The sequence below is a fragment of the Paramormyrops kingsleyae genome, chromosome 5, assembly GCF_048594095.1.
Source record: "Paramormyrops kingsleyae isolate MSU_618 chromosome 5, PKINGS_0.4, whole genome shotgun sequence".
NCBI lineage: Eukaryota > Metazoa > Chordata > Actinopteri > Osteoglossiformes > Mormyridae > Paramormyrops > Paramormyrops kingsleyae.
The window spans coordinates 10,869,279-10,894,262 of NC_132801.1; the positions used below are offsets into that span (position 1 = coordinate 10,869,279).

The 24,984-nt window shown below is 48.8% G+C and overlaps 2 protein-coding genes and 1 long non-coding RNA gene across 9 annotated transcripts in view; 1 reads left to right on the forward strand and 2 right to left on the reverse strand.

The window, feature by feature from the left end:
* ntn1a (netrin 1a) overlaps nt 1-20,035 on the forward strand; it is a 52,907-nt gene extending 32,872 nt beyond the window's left edge. For all 7 annotated transcript variants that reach the window (XM_023791887.2, XM_072712122.1, XM_072712124.1 and 4 more), the window contains 4 exons: nt 6,228-6,377; nt 9,667-9,720; nt 13,751-13,825; nt 19,690-20,035. In XM_023791887.2, coding sequence (XP_023647655.1) covers nt 6,228-6,377; nt 9,667-9,720; nt 13,751-13,825; nt 19,690-20,018 — 608 coding nt within the window. In that variant the 3' untranslated portion in view covers nt 20,019-20,035. The remainder of the gene's footprint in view (nt 1-6,227; nt 6,378-9,666; nt 9,721-13,750; nt 13,826-19,689) is intronic.
* LOC111833535 (uncharacterized) lies at nt 4,699-6,870 on the reverse strand. Its single transcript, XR_011991708.1, has 4 exons — nt 6,569-6,870; nt 6,128-6,264; nt 5,333-5,510; nt 4,699-5,122 (listed from the first exon to the last, which is right to left on the reverse strand). It is a non-coding gene; the product is annotated as an uncharacterized lncRNA (long non-coding RNA).
* Nucleotides 20,036-23,542: 3,507 nt separating the features above from the next.
* Nucleotides 23,543-24,984, reverse strand: part of stx8 (syntaxin 8) — a 29,660-nt gene continuing 28,218 nt past the window's right edge. Inside the window, exon 8 of the mRNA XM_023791974.2 lies at nt 23,543-24,302. Within this exon, the coding sequence (XP_023647742.2) occupies nt 24,235-24,302 (68 nt within the window). The 3' untranslated portion in view covers nt 23,543-24,234. The remainder of the gene's footprint in view (nt 24,303-24,984) is intronic.

Genomic DNA, 24,984 nt, shown 5'->3' on the forward strand with positions numbered 1-24,984 from the left:
TTAGGCCACATCACTGTGTTTACATCACACCTGATATTTTCTCTTCTGAGACAAAGCGGGAGAAACCTTTTGGCATGCCGCACCCAGGCCCGACAAGCCGCAGGTGTGATGTCCCCACAGCCAGCATCCATTGCCTCCAGTAATGACATTTGATAATGGGGCCTGCAATTACACACCTTCCACCTCCAAGCAGAGGTTGAGGAATGGTGACAAAGGCGGCAGGAACACCATCATCATTTGTTGATGGGTTTCAAACCATTCCCTCACATGGTTTGAATGGTGAAACCATACATTGTCCCAAATCACAACATAGCATGGCATGTTGGCCCTCACAGTCCCCCTTGCATTTTCTGGAATAAGAGCATTGTAGAGCCCATCCAAAAACTGAAGAAGCCGGTCGGTGTTGCAGGGCCCCGTGGTGGCTGCATTGTGAATGACTCCATGTTCAGCAATAGCAGCACACATTGTGATGTTGCCCCCACGCTGACCTGGGACATCTACTGTGGCCCTCTGACCTATTATGTTCCTGCCATGTCGCCTTACTTTGTTTAGGTTAAATCCTGCTTCATCTACATACACCACAATGTCCTGGATCTCCTCAAGTATCTTCTAAATAGAAACACAAACATATATAATGTTCATATATACTGTAAATAAGAAAGAGCAAAAGAGAGAGCAAGAGTGATCATGTTGATCATGAAATCTTGTCAAGGACAATATGCATTTCAAACACCACGCCCTCTCACAGCTTCCTGCTCCATTTTCAGCCCTATCCACTGCGTGGAACCTGAGCATCTATATATGCTTGTGTGATGCAATTTGGTGGCATGACATGCACCTGTGATATAAGATTGTGAACATGTGTTTCTCTTTGTTTCAAGTGATTATTATCTGAGAACATGTAATTCCATTTATTTTCAATTGAAGACCAATTTTATTGTTACCACTGACTGTGTGATTGGCCTTACTGTTTATTACATACCTGTACGAACTGTTTTGATGAATCGTCAAAGTCAGATGAGAAATGCTAATTTGTGTGGGAGACTGTGTTACTGTTTTGAGAACTGTATTAAGAGTGGTGAGAATGGTGTTTCTCATGAGGAAATTGCATGAAAGCGACTGAGAAAAGCTAAAAAAACATGAAATTTTTATGGTTACTATTGGAATTAGCAGGAGACATGTTTGATGCTATGAATCTATCAATGTGATGCAAGCCGGTGTGTACTAGAAGCACTTCATTGCACTATACTATGCTATGCTATGCTATGCTATATATGCACACTCAAATATCTAACTAATACAGTCCAAAACATTTGATTTTTGGTGAGCCATATAGATGTAAATAATATTTGCCCTCATTATTCGAACAAAAACCTCCAGAGGACCTTAGAGCAAATACAGGGTTACAGTCCCGCCGGATGTGCCCAGCACCACGGTACCCCCTAACAAACACCCCCCACCCCCAGCTGTCACATTTCATCTTGCATGTGGCAGGCTTAATTCACCCCGTGCACATTCCTCAATCCCGTGTCGACTCGAGCGGGAGACGCATAGCCAGGGGTGAAGTGATGTCATTTTATCCCTTTGGTGAACGTGATAGAGCCGGTGGAACAAGGTGAATTTTAAACACGCTGTCACTGGAAAGACGGGGCTCGACAGACACACAGTGCTCATAGAAGCACAAGGAACGCTAGTTTTTCTTTTGAGAGAGAGGAGAGACCCTAATGTCAAAATAGCAAATCTTGCCCTGACTTTGTATTAACATGCCCCTGTGTGTCCAAGGAACATTGATTACATCTGTTCCTCTTAAGATGTTTGACTGACACACAGAAGTCGAGGAGAATAATGAAAATCGATATAAATGTCATTATGAGATGATTGAGGCTGCCCTGTTTCCATATTCCAAGACCTTCAAAGAATTCAAAAGAGGACGTAAATACGAATGACCGAGCCAGTCCCCGCTGACACTGACCGGCAAAAAATGTATAAAATGGAAAATATGCTTTATTTGAAAATCTAATGAAAAGCATTGTTTCTTAGTAAATGGTAACAGGGACCACAGAGGATTTCCGCGGAAAGCAAACAGGCAGGATTTGCGAATGGAATTAATACAAACTCAGGCCGTCACGGCGAATTAATTCCCGAGTACTTTTCAAACCCTGGGATCAAATCCCCGCTCGTTCCATGTAAATAAAACGAGGGAGAGCTCGTTTGAATCTCTCTCAGGCCCTCGTTAAGTGCTCGATACACCCCACTTCTCCTCAGGCAGAATATTGGATGTGATGTTCTATACTCCGTGTACTGAAACCCTGAAATCCTCCTCCTACCCAAAGTGCGTTAGAATGACACGCCGGAGCCAGGAATGGGAAGTGAGATGTATCAGTCGGGGCTCGGGGCCTCGTACCCGCGCAGTCGGGGACGAGGCAGCGGGTCGTAACCGCCTGGATCCGCTTGCTGCTCCCAGTGCCAGCTGTTTGGCAGTCTCATTCAGCATCTCCTGAAGGTGCGTAGTAGGTTATTGGAACAAACCCCAATTTTAGGTTGAAGCCTGATGAAATCCAGTCAGACTCGGCGAGACAATGAAGACATTTATTTAATCGCCTGTCTGACGCTGTAATTATTGACATTAATCATTTCATCATTGCTGTACGACCCAATACAAAGGAAGATGGGGGAGGGAGCATTGAGAAGGCTGACTGCCATGGAGGGGAAAGACAAGGAGCTAGTTGGTCTCTTTCCTTGGGCCCCATGTAGTCACGTGTCCCCACCCCACCCCAAGACGCCCCCCACCCACATATCTCTCTGCCTTGTGTTGGGTGTTGGAGAGGTATGGCCAAGGACATGACACTGGGTGTCGGAACAGGGAGCGTCTCGCTCTGCTAATTCTATTTGAACCCCCACTGAACTCCATGTTTCTTCACACTTTATTAAAGGGTAAACAAATTCCTTTATAATTTATGAAGCTGGCAGCCAAGTGACACAGTTTTGGAAATCGCAAGCCAGTCATTTGCCAGACTCCAAGGGCTAATGTAGTAATGAGTGAAAATTATTCATGCAACACCTCGGTATTCGATTACATTGAAGGAAAATCACAGTGCAGAATCCATGGACGTTTCCCAAATGCCGACAGCTGATATGGAACACAGTCCTGTCCTCATAGCCTGGGGCATTTACAGGGGCGGGGTCACGGCTGAAAGCTGATTGGCCCCTGAGAGCCCTGTATGCGATCACTCACCGATTCAAAACATATAATTGGTTATTGAAATGGTTGGACCCTCTGTATGAAATATGGCCCCTCTGATGTCTCCCAAACATTAAAAAAAAATCATAGTTACCCCTGATCACAGTTGAAATTTGACCCACAGCAGTAGTGAATATCAGATAGAGGAGACCTTGCGTTTATCGGTAACTGGTGGCCTAATGAATTTGCCGTGCACTTTTCCACCATCCCGTGCTCATGCATGAGCAGCCTCTTAACATTCCTGGTGAAAGATTTGCACCAGGTTTTTTACCTGAAGTGAAAGCAACATTATTCAAAGAAATTAGAAATGGGCATCGTATTTGCACTCTATTAAGAAGAGAGATGCACAATTCCGTCACACCAGTTAAAGAATCTGATATTTGCTAGACAAAGAAAACACATCCCTGTGTGTCTTTAGGCTGGGAGAGGACGTGGAAATGGAGAGTTATGTGCGTGATGTGAGCATTTTCACAGGAGCTCTGAAGATCGCTGAGGTGCCGTGTAACACTTGCCGCTGGGTTCACCGTATGCTAATGGCTTTGTCCTTCGCTAGTCTGTCCTGGCAAGCTGCTGGGGGCTGACAGACCGCACAGCGCTAAGACAGTCCCTGGTCAGCCATCGCGATCAGGCCGTGGTGACTCCTTTAGCTCCCCTGCTGTGCGTGAGTATGGGAGACCCAGCAGGGTCCCCCCCGTGAGGACTGGAGGAGAGGGGCTGTGCGGGATCATGGGAACTCTGACATTTTCTGACACCAAAGTAACTACTCTTGATAAATGACACTATATCATATTACGTTTTCCTCCTTTTTCAATTCTGAAGTCACATGCATCTCATTTAGGGCGGCTTGTTCAGCTCACACCGCTAAGGTAGTGGGTTTGAATCCTGCCCAGGCTGTGTGTGTGAAGCTTTACAGTTGAACATACTATACTCCTATATTTAAGGTCTAGCAACTTAATTGTTCTAGTAACACTGATTACTCAGCAGTAGTTTCCCTTTCGGGATTTTACTCTGATCTTAGATCTAGCTCCTTAACCACAACGCCCTCTGCTGTCCTTACACAATACAACAAAATGCCTTTGTCATGGGTGAGTTTTTAATTCATGCATTACTGACCCAGCGAGCGTTGTCTGGGTAGGACCTTGTGAACCACAAACGGTCTATTGAGGTCAGGATTGTAAAACATCCTTCTTTGTTTTGTGACCTCACTGCTTCGTTTTTTTTCATCATTATGAAAAAGTATGCTTCTCTATAGCTGTTTCCAATTTACCATGACAGGTCTTTAACGTTGTTTAGCATGAGACCGCAATTAGGGTGTGTGAGAAAACTTCAGCTCTGTAAATTACATAAGAAGTGCTATTTTTAAACCAATGAAAGTAAAAAAAGGTCAAAAAAAAAAGGAACAAAAATAATATGACTTATACAAGAGACTTTCATGAAAAGCAGAGCAGAGGCTGTAACATAATCTGCATATTATTCCCAAATGAAGGGTTTCTTTTATTCAAATTAACGTCAGACATTACTGATGGTCAACAGGGACCTAATTATAAAACAACACATTGGACAGCTTAGATACTTTTAACCTTGGATGTTTTTTTTCCCAAAAACCATGATTTTTCTTCTGATAGAAAAAATAACAACAATCTAATGGAGAAGAAAAGTTCAAGTCCCCTTTATGGTAAATGTTTGACTGTGAAAAATTCTTCCTACAAACAGTGGACTTTAAAATGTGCCTCCTACACTCTTCATCCCAACCTCCTTTTGCCAAGAAGTCTGCCAGCAGAACTCATTTCCAAGGGCTGAGTTACTAGTTCTTTAGAAGATCAGAGTCTATCTGAAGATACGGACCTTGGGTTGGGGGTTGCAGGCTGGCCATCTCAGTGCCTGCGCAAAACAAATATGTTGAAAACACATGTGGCAAACACTCAGGCTTATTATGTAATAGTAATCAGCACAGGCGTGCAGGAGCCTCTCTTGCAGAAGGAGCGAGCGTTTGTGAGCAGGCAGAGCGACAGCCTCCTATCTGCGTCCGCCATCTGAAGTAGCTCTGAGGGATAGCGTAGCCACTTAAACGCTAAGTGGACGGCCACTTACTCGCTCTCCAGATTCCTGGGCCCCCGGGATAATATCAGTAGCCGGAGCCCACAGAGACCACAGATAGCCGACTCTCAGTGTGATGTGCGCCTCAAAGCGCCCGAATGGACAACTTCACCTCAATTCAGTGGACTGTGGCTGCCCTGTGGATCGCCACTACCATAGGCCCAACAGGAACCTGACAGGGAAAAAACACAAGGAAATAGGTGACACTGATACCACAGTGTTGACAGGAGAGTCAAGGGAGGATGCAGCTTTCACTCTCCAGGGTACAAAACAACCAAAAACAGGAAGTAGAACTTCATTGCACTCAGGCGATGGACTGGTGCTGCACGTGTGCTCTTAATGGCTCTCCAGGCCCCCATATGCCATCAGTGTCGGCTGAAGTGGAGGCCTATTGTGACCCCATTGAAAGGCACCGACACTCCCAGACAGTGGCCCATACCCCACATCACACCGGGCGATGTGTCAAGCGGCCACATCACACCGGGCGATGTGTCAAGCGGCCACCCTGTGCTGTGTGTGCAGAGTCTCCATGCCTTCCTGTGGTCATATGACTTTGCTCTGCGTGTTTGTGTCCTCCCACAAAAAAAAACATGCAGCTATGAGAACTGGCATCTCTAAATTTTCCTTAGTGTGTGCACCGTCCATGTGTCCCCTGCCTTGGGTTTGTAATCTGGCGGTGCCGCGCAGCTCAAAAGGCCACGTTATTAACTAATCCTGACATTCCACATGATCTAAGTACTCAGGTTATACTTATATAATTGTATGTGACAAACAAAGAAAAACAGAGACCAGCTGGGGGGGTGGTGCTTCAGGGAGGGATGGGGTGACCTTCATATCCCAGCATTCCAAGCGGCTGATGGACTCTTAGCCCCTATCTCTGTCCCCGCAGCGTGCGAATGCCATCCTGTGGGAGCCGCCGGCAAAACCTGCAACCAGACGACGGGTCAGTGCCCCTGCAAAGACGGCGTGACGGGCACCACGTGCAACCGGTGCGCTAAGGGCTACCAGCAGAGCCGCTCCCCCATCGCCCCCTGCATCAGTATGTGGCCCCGCCTCCTCTTACCCAAACCCTGCTTACATCACCTGATACAGAATCGATATCCTCATCTTAGGAACATTACATAAGATTAGACTAAACACACACACACACACACACACACACACACACACACACACACACACACACACACACACACACACACACACACACACACACACACACACATATACCTCTCCGATGTTGGCATATGAGTACACTGTGGTGTTATGGTGTGGCAAGGTGCAGGCAGAAATGAGGTGATGACCCACTTGCGGTTCCAAGAAGCAAGGGGTGTATTAGGGAAACAGAACATACTGAGATGAACTACAAAACAAAGGACCATGAGCGGTCAAAATAAACAGGGATAAAACACTTTTAACAGAACCGGGAAGGGAAGGGAAGGGAAGGGAAGGGAAGGGAAGGGAAGGGAAGGGAAGGGAAGGGAAGGGAAGGGAAGGGAAGGGAAGGGAAGGGAAGGGAAGTAACAAACACAACCACATACAATGACCACCTAAAGAACAGAGCAGACACAGGCACTTAAATAGAAACTGCGAACCGACTAACAAGAGGGCAGGTGTGGAACATGACAAATAGCCAATCAATGAGGGCAAAAGGCAACAAGACACAGGTGAAGAAATTAACACTAATGAACACAGAACTAAGGAACTTGCAAGACCTGAAACTAAGGAAACACTGGGATATACTATACTAGGAGAAAATCAAGAGACAAGTAAAACAGAACATAACCAAGGCAGGGACAAAGAACCATAAACAAGACAAATTATGACACAGGGATAAATAATATCAAACTAAGGATAAACCAAAACAGGGAAGCAAAGGAAACACTAGGAAAAACAGAAAACCAATAAACAAACAAAACAGGGGAAGCTGGCTTCAAACCCACAACTGTAGAGATATAATCTCTATAACACACACTCAGTGCATTGCGCCATGCAGCAGTCCAAGGAGCAAGGGAACAAATAAGGGTTAGACAAGGAGTGAAAAGGCGGGATGGCCAGTGACACCTGCTGGCCAAACAGGGTAGAGACACGAAGGGTAGGGTTCTCCAGTTTTCCCTCCCACAGTCCAAAAACATGCCATGGTGAGTTGGAGTTGCCAAAATGTAAATGGTGTGAGTGTGCCCTGCCATGGGATGGCACCCCATCCTGGGTTATTCCCCACCTTGCACCCCCAGGATAGGCTCTGCACCACTGTGACCCTACGAAGGACAAGTGGGTATAGAAAATGAATGTTTGCACACACATACGACACAGTGCCAATACTTCTCTTTTTCCCTATTCCGTTTTATTTGCCCCATGAACATTCTGTCACCTGTCAAATAAGAACTGGACCTAAAACAAGGGCACCGTTAACCGGATCCTGCTGTGTCACTCGCGGTCACCTTGCCGTCTCACTGACAGGAGTCCAAGCTGTGTCTGGCCATGCGTGAGTGACTCAGAGGAATACAGGCGGCTTCCTGCCCGGGATCACGGTGCTGGGTTGTACGCACCACGGCTGACTCTGTGTAAATGCCAGCGTCAAAGAGAGGAACACCGCTTAATGAGTACAATGCACGTTTCAGGAAAGGTGCCTCTTGCAATGAAATTCAACTTGGAAACAGAACAAAGCCCCTCGTAAAAGGGATCTCAATCACAAAGATATTCTTGGCAGAGATGCAGAAAGATAAATTAAACCTATAAACCGACGAGAATAGGATTACATCGATTTCACTGGGAAAGTGTCACGGACAGAGGTGTGAAACTTGGAGACCGGGCTGCTTGTGCGATTAAACTGGATATATGTGGGTTCTGATATAATCCCAGAATGATCTATTTCAGTTTTAGTAGCTCGATATTAAACCGAGTAACATCGAGCTCTCTGCCAAATTTGGCTTTAACAGAGAGGGAGTCGTCGTCCTGGCTGTGTGTAATTTACGACAATGAGGCATGTAAATCTATCGCAGACGGGTCCTGAAAATCTTTTTATTTAATCTGGCACACTGCCTCGATTCCAGATCCGCTATCAGAGAGTTTCGGGGGGTCTGTTAACCGGCTCGCTGTGGAGTAGGGCTCTGAGTAAGCGCTCCAGGTTACTCAGCGATGCCGACCCACAGACGAGGCCCCGTCTTGCCCGTAACGAGGCCCAGACGTGGCTGGGGGCCCCGCGAAGTGGCCAGGCAGCATTTCCCAGCGGGCTGAAGATATTTCCAGCGAGTGCTGCAGACGGACAGAGTCACACAAGGCAGAGAATTACTGACGCCTCGAAGTCAGTCCCCTCTATGATAATTCAATCAAAGTTTCACCTCGTCTGAGTACTTCAGCGAGGACTTCAGATCTCCGCCAGCCTTCCTCTGCTTATGAACTGAAAGCCTGTGCTTTGATCATGTGGATGGATTTTTATTCCATTAGGGCTGTTGAATAAAAAATTTGATCTACCTCTCGCTCGCAACTCCTGTCAAGATGGACAAAAATGAATGCAGAACTCAGTGAGCGGGGTGAGCTTTCCCATAAAGACAAACGCCTGACCTGCTCTCTGAAAAGACTCATAAGCCACTTAATTGAATTTGTCTTTACTGAAGCTTCATTTAAATATTAAATGCAAAGAGCGTTAAGAGCTAAATACATTAACATTGTTTGTCAAGTGTTGCGCACATTTTAAGAACCGATCAATTCAGCCTGACTAGCTGCCATGATCATTTATCATCCCGGTATCTGACCCAGATTTTTTCATCGAATCAGTAAGTTTCCCCCTAAACTCTCTGATGGCTGCACAGCCCTCGTCCCTCCGGAAGCCGTCTCCTCTTAACTGTCCCTGGCATGCTGATCCACCAACCTCATTCCTGCTCCTTTTGAAGGTCTTGCGGGTTTCCACAGTCATAGCAGCCAGAAATATTTCTACTGCGGTTGTCTTGCTCTTTTGGAGATAAGTCAGGCCCTCCCAACACGCTTGACTTGGGGGGGGGGGGGGGAGATAGCGGAAATAACCAGTAATGGGTCAGGAAGCCACAACGATGGTAGCTGATGAGAGGGCTTCTAAAAAGCAAAAATGTGTGGGTTGTAACAGCTGCAGATCATGCCTGATTGGCGTAGGACACGCCAATCTGTCAGGGTGCCATCATCGGAAAACATTTCTACATCTAATCTCTGGTAATTCTTCCTCAGAGAAAAAGGAAACACAGACTCACTCATATCACTCAACATCTAAATAAGCTTTGGCTTTTAGGTTTTCGGCTGAGTTTTAACAGCGATGCTCGGTTAACTTGTGTTCGATGTTCCCTCCCTGTTAACAGAGATTCCCGTGGTGCCTCCCACGACGACTGCGAGCAGCACGGACGAGCCCACAGGTGAGTGAACTGACTGGATCAGAACCTCCCCCGAGGGACACCGTCATCTAATTGGATCAGAACTCTCTCAGGGAATACGAAAAGCAAATTATACACTCACTGGCTCGCAAGATTTAAATAAGTGTCGATGATTATCAACTCAAATGAGAATTTTCATGAAAAAAACCTTGCTTCATCTCGGCAAAAAATGTCAGGTTTTAAGAAGTGGCGCAGACAGGAGCAGATTACATCCTCCGCGGAGCCCAGCGGGCAGCAAGGCTCAGATTAACTTGATTTAGTTGATCTTGCTGCAAACCGCGGATTTGACAGCACGCGCACGCGTCGCTCCCCTGCAGGGTTTATGCCGATAATTCTCATGCCATCTCAGATCTTTGGGGAAGGTGGGGGGGGAGGGCATCGTTTTATGGAGACGTATGGAGACTTTAAAAAGTGTGCAGTAAGAGATAATTAATTATACGCGTAATTATCAAAAAGATCCCACGGCAGAAGCTCATCCGTTCAGCTAAAATAAACCAAAACCATGAAATTGAACACTTTTGGCTGACAAATACTTTTAAGGCTGTTTTGTTGTGCCATTTCTCTCGTAAGATGATCATATGACTCCTAGATCTAACCAGTGAGGCTTACTGCACGTCTCCTAATGTTATTGAGATACCTATAGGTTGTTAAATATCCCCCCCCCCCCATGCTGTCTGCATTCACAATTTCTTTATTAACCGGGCTCTATAGCCGAGTGTGTTTCTGATCATGCATGGGAGTTAGTTTACGTTGACAAACAATATGTGTCGTTCCGGTGGTGGGGGGAGGGGGGCTTGTGTTGTGTTTACAGCCATGAAAAGCCAACAAACAAGCCCACAGCAAACACGGCACTGCCCTCGTCTCGCCAGGCATTGATTCGCCTTACTGGGATGCTAATTGGCGGGACGGCAGGCACTGACCTGCGGCGACAATGGGAGCTCGTCCAAACGCAAACTATTTAGGCACTGTATCAAATACAGAAAAGAACAATCAATTCTTATGCCATTGTAAAGTTACAGTTTAATCCAAGTACTGCACAGCTCCCCAGACAAGCTGGTTAAACAACTATATCGAAGCCGTCTTTTTGTTTTGAAGACAACCGAACATATTTCTTTATATGGGTCTCCATGTCATGTGCAGATACTTTCGTCCCTGTATGTAAATACACACCAGGCAGCAGAGCCGCAGCGGACAATCATAACACATCCGGGTGGGGGGGGGGGGGTCGTTCACCGGGGGCTGCTCTTGTTTACATTTCGATATCGTTTTGGTTTATAATCCGCCTGCATAATCGTCGGCTGCTCCAGGCTCTGAAGGTTACATTTTCCCCACACGACTCCAGGAGCAGAACCGGCTTGTAAGCGGAGCGTGGCGGGTTGGGTCGTCGGACAGAGAGGTGCGACCCGGGAGTTGACAGACAGGGTTGCGGGGGGGGGGGGGTGACGCGGGACTGGTCCGACCACCCAGGAGATGCACGCATTACCGTCTGCCGCCTCGGAAGGACACTGGCACGTGACCTCATCCCGCTCGTCATCGTGAGCAGATGTGGTGGTCTTATCGGGGCATCCAACCACCCCCCCTGCCCCCCACCAGGTCCGGTGGGCACCGCAATAAAGAAAGCAAGACGCGCTCCAGGAAAATAGCAGCGGCCCGCTACGGGTCATGTAGGGGGGGAGGCGGGTAGACAGATGTGAGGCAGGTGGCTCTTTAGCATGGGGGGTGCGTGTTAGTGGGGACGGAATTATCTCCTGTACGAGGCCCCATCACCACACAGAGGGCAGAATGTGCAGCCAAAACTGCAGACCAAACGTGCTCCAAACGTCACAGTCTGCAGGACAGCAGGCACATCACTGTGGGGGGGGGCGATGGCAGGAACGACCATGATGATGCGTGTCCCTGTCACAGAATTTCCCAGGCTGCCGGGCCGGATCAGTACCCCCCTCTTAGAGGCGCCCCAGGATTCAGTCTGGGAAACGGCCTTATTAATACGAGTCACCGTGGAAAAAAGTGTATCATCGCATTCCGGTCCCTTCCTTGTGATTTACCACTTGATGCCCCGAGGCCCAGTCTTTCTGGCGTGAGCCGGGCCTCTTGCTCCAAAACCGCGGTCCATCTACTGGAACCAGCCGGTCAGAACTTATTTGGTCTGGCATCTGGAGCCACGCCGCACCCGGGCTGGTTTTTACAGAGGTTTCAGACTCTCTCACCATTTCGGGAATAAAATCTGGCTTTATGGTTTTTTTTATCCCGAAAGGAAATCGGATCTCCCCGGAGACGTCTCCATCTCGCAGACCCCATTCCAGCACTTCCTGGCAGCGGCCGTAATCTAATTACCTGCTTTATTTGCCGAAATTTGTTTTGTGATCAATCTGACTGAGCATAAAACCCGCCCCCCTCCCCCAAGTCCCTGTTTATACGTTATTGCCTCAATATGCAGGTCTGTGTCTCTGTGCCACTGGCTTGCGTCAGACTGGTACAACAACTACCCTCACGATCTCCATCTCACCCCTTGGCCAATAAAACCGGCACTTCCTCTATCCCCCATCCAGTCTCAGGGGCCCCATGTCCCGGTTGGGGGGGGGGGGGGGGGCTCCATTCAGCCGATGTGACTCACGCGGGAAGACGCGCTCCATCTTTGGGAAAGCAGGCCCTCTTGGGGCGCAGGAGGCCTGCTTTCAGCCGGCTCGTTGGGCAGACACAAAGGGGGCGCTTGTCCGCGCCGCGGGAGACCGGCTTGCCGGGGCACGCCAGGGCCGCCGCCTCTGAGGGTGCGCTAATGGGAACCGGGAGATATCAAAGGGAAGAATCACGCCAGCGTCCGGCGGCCCGCGGATAAACAAGCTGCCCCCCCGGCACATTTAGATGGAAATCAGCCGTGGCTGATATGGACTCCCCTGTTTCATTTACACAAACACGCTCGCCGTGCGGCGCTGATTCGGGCTTTACCGAGAGTGCCCCCCTCCCCCTTGCGCCGGTGCATTCTCCCCCATTCCGCGGTTACCGCGGCAACCGCATTCACACACGGCATAATGGGAAATAAAAGGCAGGCATGGACACTGGGCCGCTCCACACAATGCAGTTTGTTCATATTCAGGCCGTCTGAAAGGTCCCTGCGCCTCTCCAACTGCCCCCCCCCCCCCCCCCCGCTCCCACCCCCACCGTCTCAAAAAAAAAAGGGCTCCCCCTCATTGCAATGTTCCGGGAGAGCCGGAGAAAGATATTCTGGATCCAATTTGTGTCAGTCGGGGAGAGGGTGAAGCGAAAGTTTGGCCCCTATCGCACATGGGTAGAGCCTTGGGTGCCCCACTGGACACACCTCTATGCACAGCAATGCATTATAAATGAACATACCCCCTGTCCCCACCCTGCCTGCCTCGGTAAACTGGTGATCTGGAACTGCCCCCCCAGCGCTGTGCTCTGAGACCACGGAGCAATTTGGCCGGTGTGAGGTATTTATTTGTTCAGCGCATAGGGCGGACACCAAAGTCCCCCGCCAACGCTTGACGGGCCACTAATTTCCTCCCTGACCTCCCTTTGTGCCACGCTGACCCCCATCCGCAGGATCCCCATGCAATAAATGCCAAAGGTTGACATGGCCCGGGGTCGGGGGTGGGGTGGGGGGGCGTCGGGGGTGGGGAGAGCTGACAAGGAGGGCTGTATAGGCCTTAATCAGTCCCACAGTGGCACTTTGACAGCAAGGGAGGGGGGCAGATTTTGTGTGTCTCTGAAAAGATCTGGGTGGCACAATAACCTCAGCCACAGCGGTCTCATTCTGGGGGGGGGCGACAGGCGGACAGCCGCGGAATTTACCGGGTGGGACTTTTGTGGCTTTTTGGTCTCTGTAACACGGCACAATTGGAGCCGGCCAGCGGGTTTCAGGCTGAGTAAAGGTATTGAAGAGGGGATTCCGAGGGGATTCCGAGGGAACTGCCCTACCCCCCCCCCCCACCCCGTCACCGTCGTCTTAACAGAGCTTAATGTGTGCCTCTCTCTCTCCCCCGTCCCTGCACAGATTGTGATTCCTACTGCAAGGCGTCCAAAGGCAAGCTGAAGATCAGCATGAAGAAGTACTGCAAGAAAGATCATGGTAAGCTGGCGGAAGGCACACCTCCACAGCGCTCCGAGGCGTTTCCACAAAAACATGCGGGCGTTAAGCGGATCAGGCCGGGCTGGAGCGACGGCCAGGGGGCCTCCAGCTTCTCCAGAGGTCCTCATTACGGCAGCATTCCTGGGAGCTCCCAACACGAGGTGGGGGGGACCTTAGGAGGCATGTGAGCTTAGCTACCACCACCGGCGCTCTCTATAGGTGGGGCGTCAAAGGGCACTGTCCGCATAGGCGTATTTAAACTGTGGGTTTGGGGGCCATTGTCAGCTCCGTGTTTGCTGTACGGTGACGGGTCAAGGTGTCTCCAGGCCTTTCAGGGAGCGTTAACTCGGCCTTGGAGCTGCGGAGAACCCAGGGTATTGCAGCTTTCCGGGGGGGGGGGGGGGGGGCAGACATCGCTGGTGCATCAAAATAGAAGGAAACTCAATGGACTAATTCATAATTCGAAGACTCCCGCTGTGCCCCCCCCTTCCCACACAACAGCCACGTGCCTTTTGTGCTGTTTACAATTGTCAGACCGTTAATACTTTCTCGGTAATATACGATCGTGCTTCAGCCGTCTATAGGCAGGCTACGGATCGCCCTGGATGGAGCGTCTCCTACCATCTGGCCTGCTTCCCGTGTTTATGCTCATTTCCCGTAAAAGGTGGGCGGGACACCCGGGAAGACCCTGGGATTCGGGAGGAGGCTGCAGGCGGTTTGTGGGATGGCTGGGCGTTAATGGGGCGGCGGGTCTCACGGCTGCCCGGGTCACAGCATGCCCACCTGCCCCCGGGGTGCTCCTCAGAGGGGCAGCTCCTGGGGTGTCCGGCACGAGTTGGTTCCCTGCCAAACACCACAGAGCTGTGACGCATTGGATTTCCTTTCCACCTTTCTTTTTTTTTTTGGGGGGGGGGGGGGAGGCGTTGTGCCTGGGACCCCAAGGCATCAGACAGGCCACAACAGGAGCCCCCACTGCTAGCTCTTACAATCCTCCTCAGTTACAAATTGCAGACAATTCCCTCCCCCACAGTGGGGCTCAGCGGGGGCCTGGTCTCTCTTCCCCAGGCCTCCATCCTACAAAGTTTGTTCCTAATCCACTTTTTCTCAGCCCAGCCATCATCGGGGGGCTTTGTGGCCATGAGGGACTCATGGGGGGGGGGGCAATGAGACATAGGTACAGCATTGAGGAAGTCGTTAGAAAACTCAGGAAGCAGGACCCAATAATTGTACTCTGCGATGAGCATGCAGGCCCAAACACGCTGTCTGCACGCTCCGGACTGCAGGACACTGGGACGGGGGGGGGCTGGGGGGGGGTGCTGGGACTGTGCCCAAACCCACATCCTGAGTGGCGTCAGGTCAAGTCCTGAGACAGATTTAGCAAGTTTTCCGCCAAATGAAAAAGATAATAAACCTGGGTGGTGACTTCAGACCGTCAGCGGCTCCCGCGAGCAGCGGCTGTGCTCCATCGGACGCGGCTCTTTGGAGGGTCTGGCTGCTTCTCACACATGCCTGCGGTTTGATTTTGCTAAATATAATACTGTAAGAAGAATGAGAAGACGACTGCTGTAGAGGGCAAAGTATTACCACATTGTCCTGTCGAGGCGGAGCAAACGAGATGACCCCGAAAGGGGTTCGCTTACTCCTCAGCCAGACTCCTTCTCCTGCTGTATATCCTGCCCTCCGCATAAGACACATGCTAACAAAGAGCGCCTTCCAGTGGTGGCTGGATGGACCAGCGAGGCGGGGTGGGTTGTACGTAAAAAGGCAGGGAAACAGGCAGCTACTGAAAGATGCTCTTTACCTCTTGAAAATAATCACTCCGTGCCGGATCACGCGGCGTACGGCCCTCTGACCGCTTATGGTTCGCATTAGGAGGTTCCGCTTATAGGAAGTTTCCGGTGTCTTCTCTGAGCGGCTTGGAGACTGAGGTTTTGTGGCCTGTGCCTTCTGTGGCTAACTCTCCAGTGACAGCAGAAGTGGAGTGTCTAGATCAAGAGCAGCGGGTATTGGGGGGGGGGGGGGGGGGGGCAGAGTGAGGAAAAGATGTTTTGTGGCTTCTGTGCAGAGTCTGACACGCCACAACCACAGTGGGGGGCAGGGAGGGTGCAGATGGCATGTTATTGGCTGCGCTGGAAAGTAGACACCCCCATCACCTCCGGACAGGGGGTGTCCTTCTTTATTTTCCCTCCCCCCAATCTCACCCCCTGACTCAGTATCAGCTAAACCATTAATCACGTGCCATTACAAAGAATCTCAAACGATTGTCCCCTCCCCCAAGTGACAAATTACACTACGCATCCCAGGATGATGAGCATGTTCCCAGCACTTCCAGTAGAGGACGCCGGCTCTCAGCTGGTGACTCCAGTTCCAGTCGCGCTCTCCCCCAGGTGGACGGCCTCTTCCCCCCCTGAGCAGGAAGTGTGTGTATAGAATCAGGTGGACTTCAAATTGAGCGCATTCAAAACAATGAAACATCATTAAAAAAAAACCTTCGAAATTTCTACAAAAAATAAAACGATGCATTATTTTCTACTGAACTGTTACACTTGCAGTTCTTCTTGACGATCAGGTATTTTTCCTGGTAAAAACAGGTTGCTTTTCACTCTCATTTCTGCCATGTTAATCACATTGTTAAAGAAAACACACTGTGACCAGTCTTTGCAATTCAAGAAAACTGAAAGTATGCCAGAGGTTTTGTAGATCTCGATGCAGTTTAGATATTAAATATCAAATTGTAACAATAACAAAAACTGATTTAATAAATACGTTTCCACTGGGGCTCTTGTGAGTAGTCTGGAAATCTCAGCTGAGGGCAGCTCATGGCCAATGGTGATGGTTCTGACTTCAACTCCATCGCCTTCCCATTCTGTCCAGGAGGCTCAAACAGATTACACATTTCCTCACAGCGAGAGGCAATTGTGAGTGCCCCCCCCCCACCCCACCCCCCACAGGCTGGCTCATTTACCATTTCTGTCTGCCTCATTCAGTGATGCATCTTTGGCGGTGGGGGACGACACCCCCAGTTAATTCACCCTACATCTCAGTAGGCATGGCCCTCTGTTAACAAGCATGCAGGGTTGACCCCCCAACCCCCAAAACACAGATTCGAGGTCGTGATCTTGCCACCCGGTAGTGCCTGTGTGACACGGCAGTGGTGGGATGAATGCATTATGTGTCCATTCTCTGTCTGTGTGTGTTACTACAGTGATGAGGAGGGAGAGAAATATTCCCAGGCTGACACCCCTGGCAACAAACAATCAAAGGGAGTTCTCTCTGCCAGGATCTCATGCCCCTGTGGTCACCCAGGCAGAGTCTCTGGGCAGGAGTGTGGGCACGTGTGAGCGGGCCCCCTCCTCTGGGTAACGTGTAGGTCTGAGCGTCGCTAAAGCCCCACCCCAACACCCCCTCAGGATGGTCAGAGGGCTCTGACAGAGCGTATTGTACGCAGGGGCTGAAGAAGGTCCGTTCTTCTTCGTCAATGAGCCATTCATGGCCGGACCAGCCCACCTCCACCCACGAATGCCAACCTCGGCCCCTGCAGGAACGGGGACGTCCCCGCGATCGTGGGTGGCAGCCTCCAGGTCCCTGCTCTGTCAGTGTCGGGTGCTTGGTGGTCCTCCATGTGACATCACTCTGTGCGACTTTGTGTCACCTGAGCCCTAGTGGGCCACAAAGCCCTCTTGCCCTCCCCCATTTGGCCTGATACTGGGACGTAAACAAACCAGAAGGTTGGGAAGGCCGCTTTTGAAAGGATGAGCTCGTTAAGGAGGCCAAAACCCAGTGGGCAATGTGTGGCTCAGAGGGTTAGGATGCCATGTGACCAGAAGGTGATTGGTTTGAATCCCAGGGTCGGCAGACAAGTCACATTCTGGCAGCCCAAAGAAAGGCTAGTGTATGGCAGGTTATTGATAGACTACAGCTGCCCACTTTCTATCAGAGACTGGTACTGATTTGCTCAAACCTGTTCACCATGCAGCACTTCCGGAACACGCTGCTTCCTGTTCCTGGGGGGAAGCTCTTCCCATTGGGGAATTAGGGCACCCCGTGGTGCTTGGCTGCAGTCGCACATCCCCCTGAGCAGAGCTGGGCTGGCTTTGGGAGCGACTGTGAACACTCCAGTGAGGATGTGCGGCCCGAGCCACGGCTCCACACCGCTACCCTCCGTCTGTCGCCTTCTCTCCGATTTTCCGGCTGCCAGCCGGCCCGTTCTGCTGCCAGGATCGATTACGTAAGCGCTGCCTAGAAAAGCCACCGCGTGACAGAACACAGGCTCCTGCTTCTGTTGTGGGAATCTGTAAGTCAGTCACTGGAGGGAGGCCGCAGTGACGCGAGCCTATGTAAGTCAGTCACTGGAGGGAGGCCGCAGTGACGTGAGCCTCTGTAAGTCAGTCCCTGGAGGGAGGCCACAGTGACGGGAGCCTCTGTAAGTCAGTCACTGGAGGGAGGCCGCAGTGACGGGAGCCTCTGTAAGTCAGTCACTGGAGGGAGGCCGCAGTGAGGCGAGCCTCTGTAAGTCAGTCACTGAAGGGAGGCCACAGTGACGGGAGCCTCTGTAAGTCAGTTACTGGAGGGAGGCCGCAGTGAGGCGAGCCTCTGTAAGTCAGTCACTGGAGGGAGGCCGCAGTGACGGGAGCCGATGTAAGTCAGTCACTGGAGGGAGGCCGCAGTGATGGGAGCCTCTGTAAGTCAGTCACTGGAGGGAGACCGCAGTGACGTGAGCCTCCGGTGATAAGTGAAAAGCACGGGAAAGTCGCGAACAAGCGTTACCTGCGGACAGCGCACCGCTGAGACATCAGCAGAAGCTGATGCTGTTACTTAGTGCTGATACCCGACAGACTGAACACACTCTGAGGGAAGACAGCTGACTTTGCTGCGTCTCAGCTCCAGGGTAGCATGTCTGGCAGCTCGCCGCATGTGTAAATCACGGAGGCGGCCGCAGTCTCGCATTTATACCGCGTTTCTCCGCAGGTTTTACTGCTCCCAACAATGGGTTGTTTTTCCTTCGAAGTCTGCAGATTCTTTCGTGAAATGTTTCACCATTTCCTCTAATTTGCTATGAAAATAAAGGAATTCAATCCCGGGGCCGTTCCTTTTGTCTGAAACCTTTTTTTTTCCCCCTCCTCTCTCTCTTTTTTTTTTAAAAACTCGCTGGTCTGGAGAAGGAAACCAGTTGTCAGGGAAACATCCAGCGTGGAGTGTTTCAGTTCACAGGGAGGTGTGCTTTTCAAATGTACATAACGGGCAACCATTCTTCTGTCTGAAGAAACACTATGGCAACTGTTGCCGTGAAAACGAATGTGCGGGACGGAACAACAAGGGAGGGCAAAGGTCAGGTCAGGAGGAATGAATGGGAGGAGTGATATTGGCCAAGCAAGTCAGCAGTTTGGACGGATTCATACATAAGGGACAATACTGTTTTCTTATTATTTTGCTAAATTATTATTTTGTATCTTGGTGACAAATGGCTGTAATGTAACATTTTACACTTTTTTAACAGGAGTATCTGATGTCAGAAAGTTAATAGATTCCCTGAGAGGGTCTGCAGTCCCCATAGTTATGACAGAACCGTCAATAAAACAGGCGTTCAGAAGGTCGCTGGTTCGAATCCTGTCCTTGGCAGAATAGTCACATTTCCGTTGGGCCAATGAACATGGCCCTAAACTCCCTGAAATGCGCCAAGGGGCGCAGATAAATGGCTGACCCTGCTATTGGGTCCCAGGCTTTGCTGTATAGTGGTGTGTTTGTGTGTCTGGGATATGTAAGAAGCAGCATTCCTCTGTACCGGTACGCATGGAAAACGAAGCATGAATTCATCATTTTGTGAACGTGTATGAAATGGACACATGTACCTTCTGTCCCCACAGCTCTCCAGGTGCACATCCTGAAGGCAGACAAGGCTGGCGAGTGGTGGAAGTTCACGGTGAACGTCATCTCCGTCTACAAGCAAGGGCAGAGCCGCATCCGACGCGGGGACCAGCTCCTCTGGGTCAGGGCCAAGGACGTGGCCTGCAAGTGTCCCAAGATCAAGCCTGGGAAGAAGTACCTGCTGCTGGGGAACAATGACTCGTCCCCAGACCCGAGCGGCGTGGTGGCAGACAAGGCCAGCCTGGTCATCCAATGGCGGGACATGTGGGCCCGGCGACTGAGAAAGTTCCAGCAGCGTGAGAAGAAGGGCAAATGCAAGAAGGCCTAGAGCGACGGGGGGGGGGGTCAGGTGACTGCAGGAGGGGGGAGGGGGGAGATGGGGGGACCAGGAGGGGTGGAGTTGCTTTCAATAGAAGCATGACGAGAAAACTAGGATGATTTTTCTTTTAGGAACTTTCGTGAAGGAACTCACTTTGCAGTTTTCTATTTTTCCCTCAAGCAATTTTTGTTTTTCGTGATTTGCCAAGTTTGCACCTAATTTCTTCAGTGCATAAAGTCATTTTTGCATTTTTATCCATGGTAGGTCCGCAAAATGTTCAGTCCATCTTCACCAAACGTAACGCTTAGGTACAATAACAAAAAAAAAAAACAAAACCTGTATCGGATTCCTGTTCAGTCACATGTCCTTAGTCCATACAGCATCCGCTTTGGTGGGAGGGCAATGCAAGCTGATGCTGATGCTGCTCTTATCTTGGAGGTCATTCCTGTGGGTGTGAGGCTGCATCACAGGCAAAGAGAAACTGTGAGCATCAAGGGAAACATTAACACTTTAGATGTAGAATAAAACATCTTTCAGTATGGTGTATGCACACACTCCTAATGTAAAATAGCATTCGGCACGTGGGAGGTGTTGTTGGACGGCACCCAGAACCAGTAGAAAGTTTAATGCGTTCTTTTTTATACTTGTGAAAATTCTTATTCACGTGGACAGTACCTCATATATGACAATTCCCTCTGTGCTGTTTTAAAAACTGCTAAGAAGCTGCATGTTCTGGGTAAATCGATCGCTAACCCTGGTTTACGTGGGGGAAAGGGAGGATGAGAACGTAAATGTAAAAAAAAAAAAACAATGTTCTGAAATCCACATAACTTAAGATTATTTTGAGTGTGTTTCTCTAGGACAGAGGACGCTTTAGTTAGAAATACATTATATTCATTGCCTGCAGGGGGAAAAGTACGTTCGTATTCTCACTATTCTGCAATGGATGTCCGTGCGGTCTTCTAACGCTCCGTCGTCGGTTTACAATAGCATGAAAAGTTGTTTCCGGGGAGTCTCGTTCTCCTTACTTACCCTATACTGGTGCTGTTGTTTCGTATTTATTGCACAAACACTGAGAGGCAAACACACATAAAATAACTACAATAATAAGATGATTCCACCCGGTGATCTCTGGATATCACAGGCGCTTCTTAAAGCGCAGCATTTATTTTGCTTCCCCCCCCACCACATCGGCTTGTAAGGCGGTTTTATTTACTTTAGTGTCGTCCATCACCGATTCGGCTCACTGTAGGTTAATTTTCGCGATCGGGGAGGGGGATTGGTGGAATTTGATCGTCGGTTGTCTATTAAAAAAAAAGGGGGGGGGGGCACTCCCAGCCCCCACCGCACGTGCCTGTTTTGGCCAGGATGGGGGGGCTGTGGTACACGTGGGTGTCAGTGTCTCAGAAATCATACATACAAATACATCACGTGAAAAAGGACATTCTAACCCAAATTCAGATATGTCAAAACATGTTATATGTAAATCAAACTAAGGAGTAGGCCTAATTAAAATAGCAGCCTAATAATCGAAAGATGTAGGCTATTAATATTGCCCGATGCGGATTGTTTTAACTGTATTTGCTAAGGTGAATACGCCACATCACACTGCTTTCCACACATTTTTTTTCCATTTGGTCTTGCCTCTGTAAAACTGTACTGGCTTCTGGCGCGCCGCCTTCAGCGTCCCGGCGGCAGAAACAACAAAAGCCATATAGGCTGTTTTGAAAACGATGAAGAAAATGAAAACTTCGGATGTTTCTCTAACTCTGAGGACACTGTTGGTCTGGCAGCCAAACCTGAGACGGACTGAAAGATTTAATCGAAAAAGAAAGGAAAAAATGCACATTCGCCTGAAGCACCAGCGAAACCAGTGACGGAGCAAACGGAGAAAGCCTCTTTACTGCATAAGGCGCCCAACTGGGAAAATGTATGTGTAAATCTTGAACAGAAGTGCAGCATTTCTGAAAACTGACATTAAAAATCTATCAACAGAAAAAAATAAATATTTGTATTAAACATGACAGTTTTGCTTCGCTGCTTTACCAATTAGGATTTTCTGTATTTATATTCTCCTAAAACAGGCAAAAACCCAAAATAATAAGGATCCATGGAAGGTTTGCAAATCAGTGATATTTATCTGTATAGTTAGAATTATATGTACATGGGTAGATAGATTATAACGACATAAGACTAACCCCGCATCAAAGCAGACCAATAACAACGAGACAAAATAGAAAATACGATTCCATCAAAATTACGTTAAAAATCCATCTTTCAGAAGTGAAAAGAGTCTTGTGAGATCACAGGCACGCACACAGAGGAACTTACACTTATCTGAGTCACCAGAACCAAAGCAACTTCCACGTATAGCTACGACAGTTACACCTAAAGTTAAAACGAACCAAGTTAAATGAGCCAGTCTTTTATATAGGCCTATATGTATATACACACGCAGCTTATATACGAAAATATAGACCCCAGATAGACAAATCCCCATACAGACCTCACGAGTCAGGGCTACGCTTCTCCCACGTGACAAAGGAGCCGATTCGTCAGTGGTGATTCCCATACACAGGGCTTCCCCCATGACGTGACAGTAGGCCTAAGACAGATATAGGATAGTGGCAGATACCCAGTCTCACGGAAGGCCAGAAAAATAAAGCTGTGGGGCACGTTTCCAGGGATAGGGCACCGGGGAAGGTCTGAAAATGTTACATTTGTAACAATTCTTCTTGTATTAATTGTATAGTCTATTATAATGAACTGCATCGTACTGGTAGTATCTTCTCACAAAACCGAATGTATATATATATATATTGCATATGCATATATTTAAATACATTTTATCGTCCTGCAGCATAATACACAATATCACATTTAACTGTATCCATGTCTGACAACACATATATAAATTAACTTTAAAACGTAATGTCCAGTAGTCCCAGAATGTAAACCCCCCCCGCAAAAAAACTGTTTCCCTGCATTAAATCTTGAGCTGATTTTTTCAGCTTCTGTTCATACTATGAATTGTAAATGTTGTGTAGCTGTGCCCATTGCGGCTTTGCAATGTTGTTTTACGATGCATACTAATATATTATCGTTATTATATATGAATATATTTAATGACATGAAACACTGTGGATTCTGTCATCTTTTTCAACCCATGAGTGACCGTTAGATGGTTATTGTGAGTTAAACCCAGAAGGAAAAAAATAACCAGCGAACCACTGACCTAGTAGAGCTAAATCGAGATTTTATCGGAAATATACTTATAGTGCGATGCCTTTCCGCACCTGTGTCGGGTGCCGGACGCTTTTTAAGGAGCTTCGCTGGTTATCGGCTTCCTTCCGGGAGCTAAGCAATGCAGCAAAGCACGGCACCAAAGTTCCCAGCGGCAGTAACTAATAAAAAGGACGGGGCAGAATGTAGCACATCGCCTAAGGCTTGCACGACATCTCCAGCTCAGACAGAACATGCTAACGTAACGAAGCGCGGCCTCTGAAGTTAATCATTACACCGAAAAGTCAATCTGCAAAAACATTTTTTTTTTTGCCTTTATTTAAATTTTCGACGTTCTCATATTGCGATATGCAGAGCAGCTTACAGTCGGTGTCATTTATTACAAATTACAGTTAAGATAATTTAACACGAAGGAAACAGGTATATTAGTAACACATAATCGTTATTTCCTTTGCTTCAATTGATTTTATAAGCATGACATTCTAGGAGAGATTACATACAGGCATCGAGAGTAAATATGAATGAATATTGCTAAATCACTTAAATTATTATTACTGACAAGTAATTTGCACCAGGCGGTCTAAGTCGTTGGTTGGTGTTGGGCTACTAAGTTATTAGCAGCCCAGCAAGACCCCCCCCCCCCGGTGCATTAATTGCGACGCTGATGCTGGACTGCAGTGGCGTTTTTGAGATAAACAGTTCTTGGAAACGTGGGAGGTCAGCAGCTCATTCCCGCTTTCCGCTCCGGAACGATCCGAATCTGCTTTTTATCCAGCCTTTCTGAAAATGCTACCTCACATTCATATTGAAAATGGGAAAAGAGAATTTAAGAAAACGGGATGAGGAGCATATTACGGGGATAAGATAGTGTGTGTGTGCAGGGGGATAGGGCGTCTGCTTCCCCGTCCTCCTGCCGCAGTGCCAGTGACGCTCGCGTGAGGAGACCTTCCATGCTGCCGCTGAGCCGTGGGGTCAGTTCCCGTTAGCTGGTGGGCCACACTGCTACCACCACAATGGCGATCAGGAGCAGGACGATGACCACTAGCATTCCTGAGAGGAGACAAGACCAAACAGACGGGGGGGTTATGGGAGCGCAGCTGGATTTGGCCGGACCGCAGTTACGCAACACCCCAATTGCCGGGACGACCGCTGCCGAGCCCCGTTTCCCACGCAGTTGAGGGTAGCTGCGTTCGTTTAACTTTGGGCGCAGAGGCAGCACGTTGGCGTCCTGACCATCAACTGCAACAACGCCGTCTAAAAGCTTGGGGTGACAGGCCCTTTTTTTTTTTTTTTTAAAGTGCCGTCCCTTTAGTGCATGAGGGTTAAGAGCGCTTTCTGGAAGCTTCTCGGCATCGTATCCCACAAACTATCTTCTATGTTCACAAGGGTTCGTAAGAGGACTGTGCTGAAAGAAAAAACGCAGTTACATGCATCGCAGCCAATTGCGTTTATAATGGCATTGAAGGCGAGATTACCACATGGCTAGCCTAGCCAATGGGAATAAAAAAAAACAAAATGATGTCATCATTCCAGCATGATCAAGTATTCCTCTTTCATGAACACGTTTCTTTGTATGCTGGAAATAAAAAAAGGTGCATATTACAATATATTGTCAAAATCCCATTATTCTCACGATTATGACTTTTTTTTTTTTCATCCAAACCAAAATGCGAAAGGCCACTGGCCATTTGGGAGAACTGTGTTATAACAGATGTGCCGTATTAATAAGAAA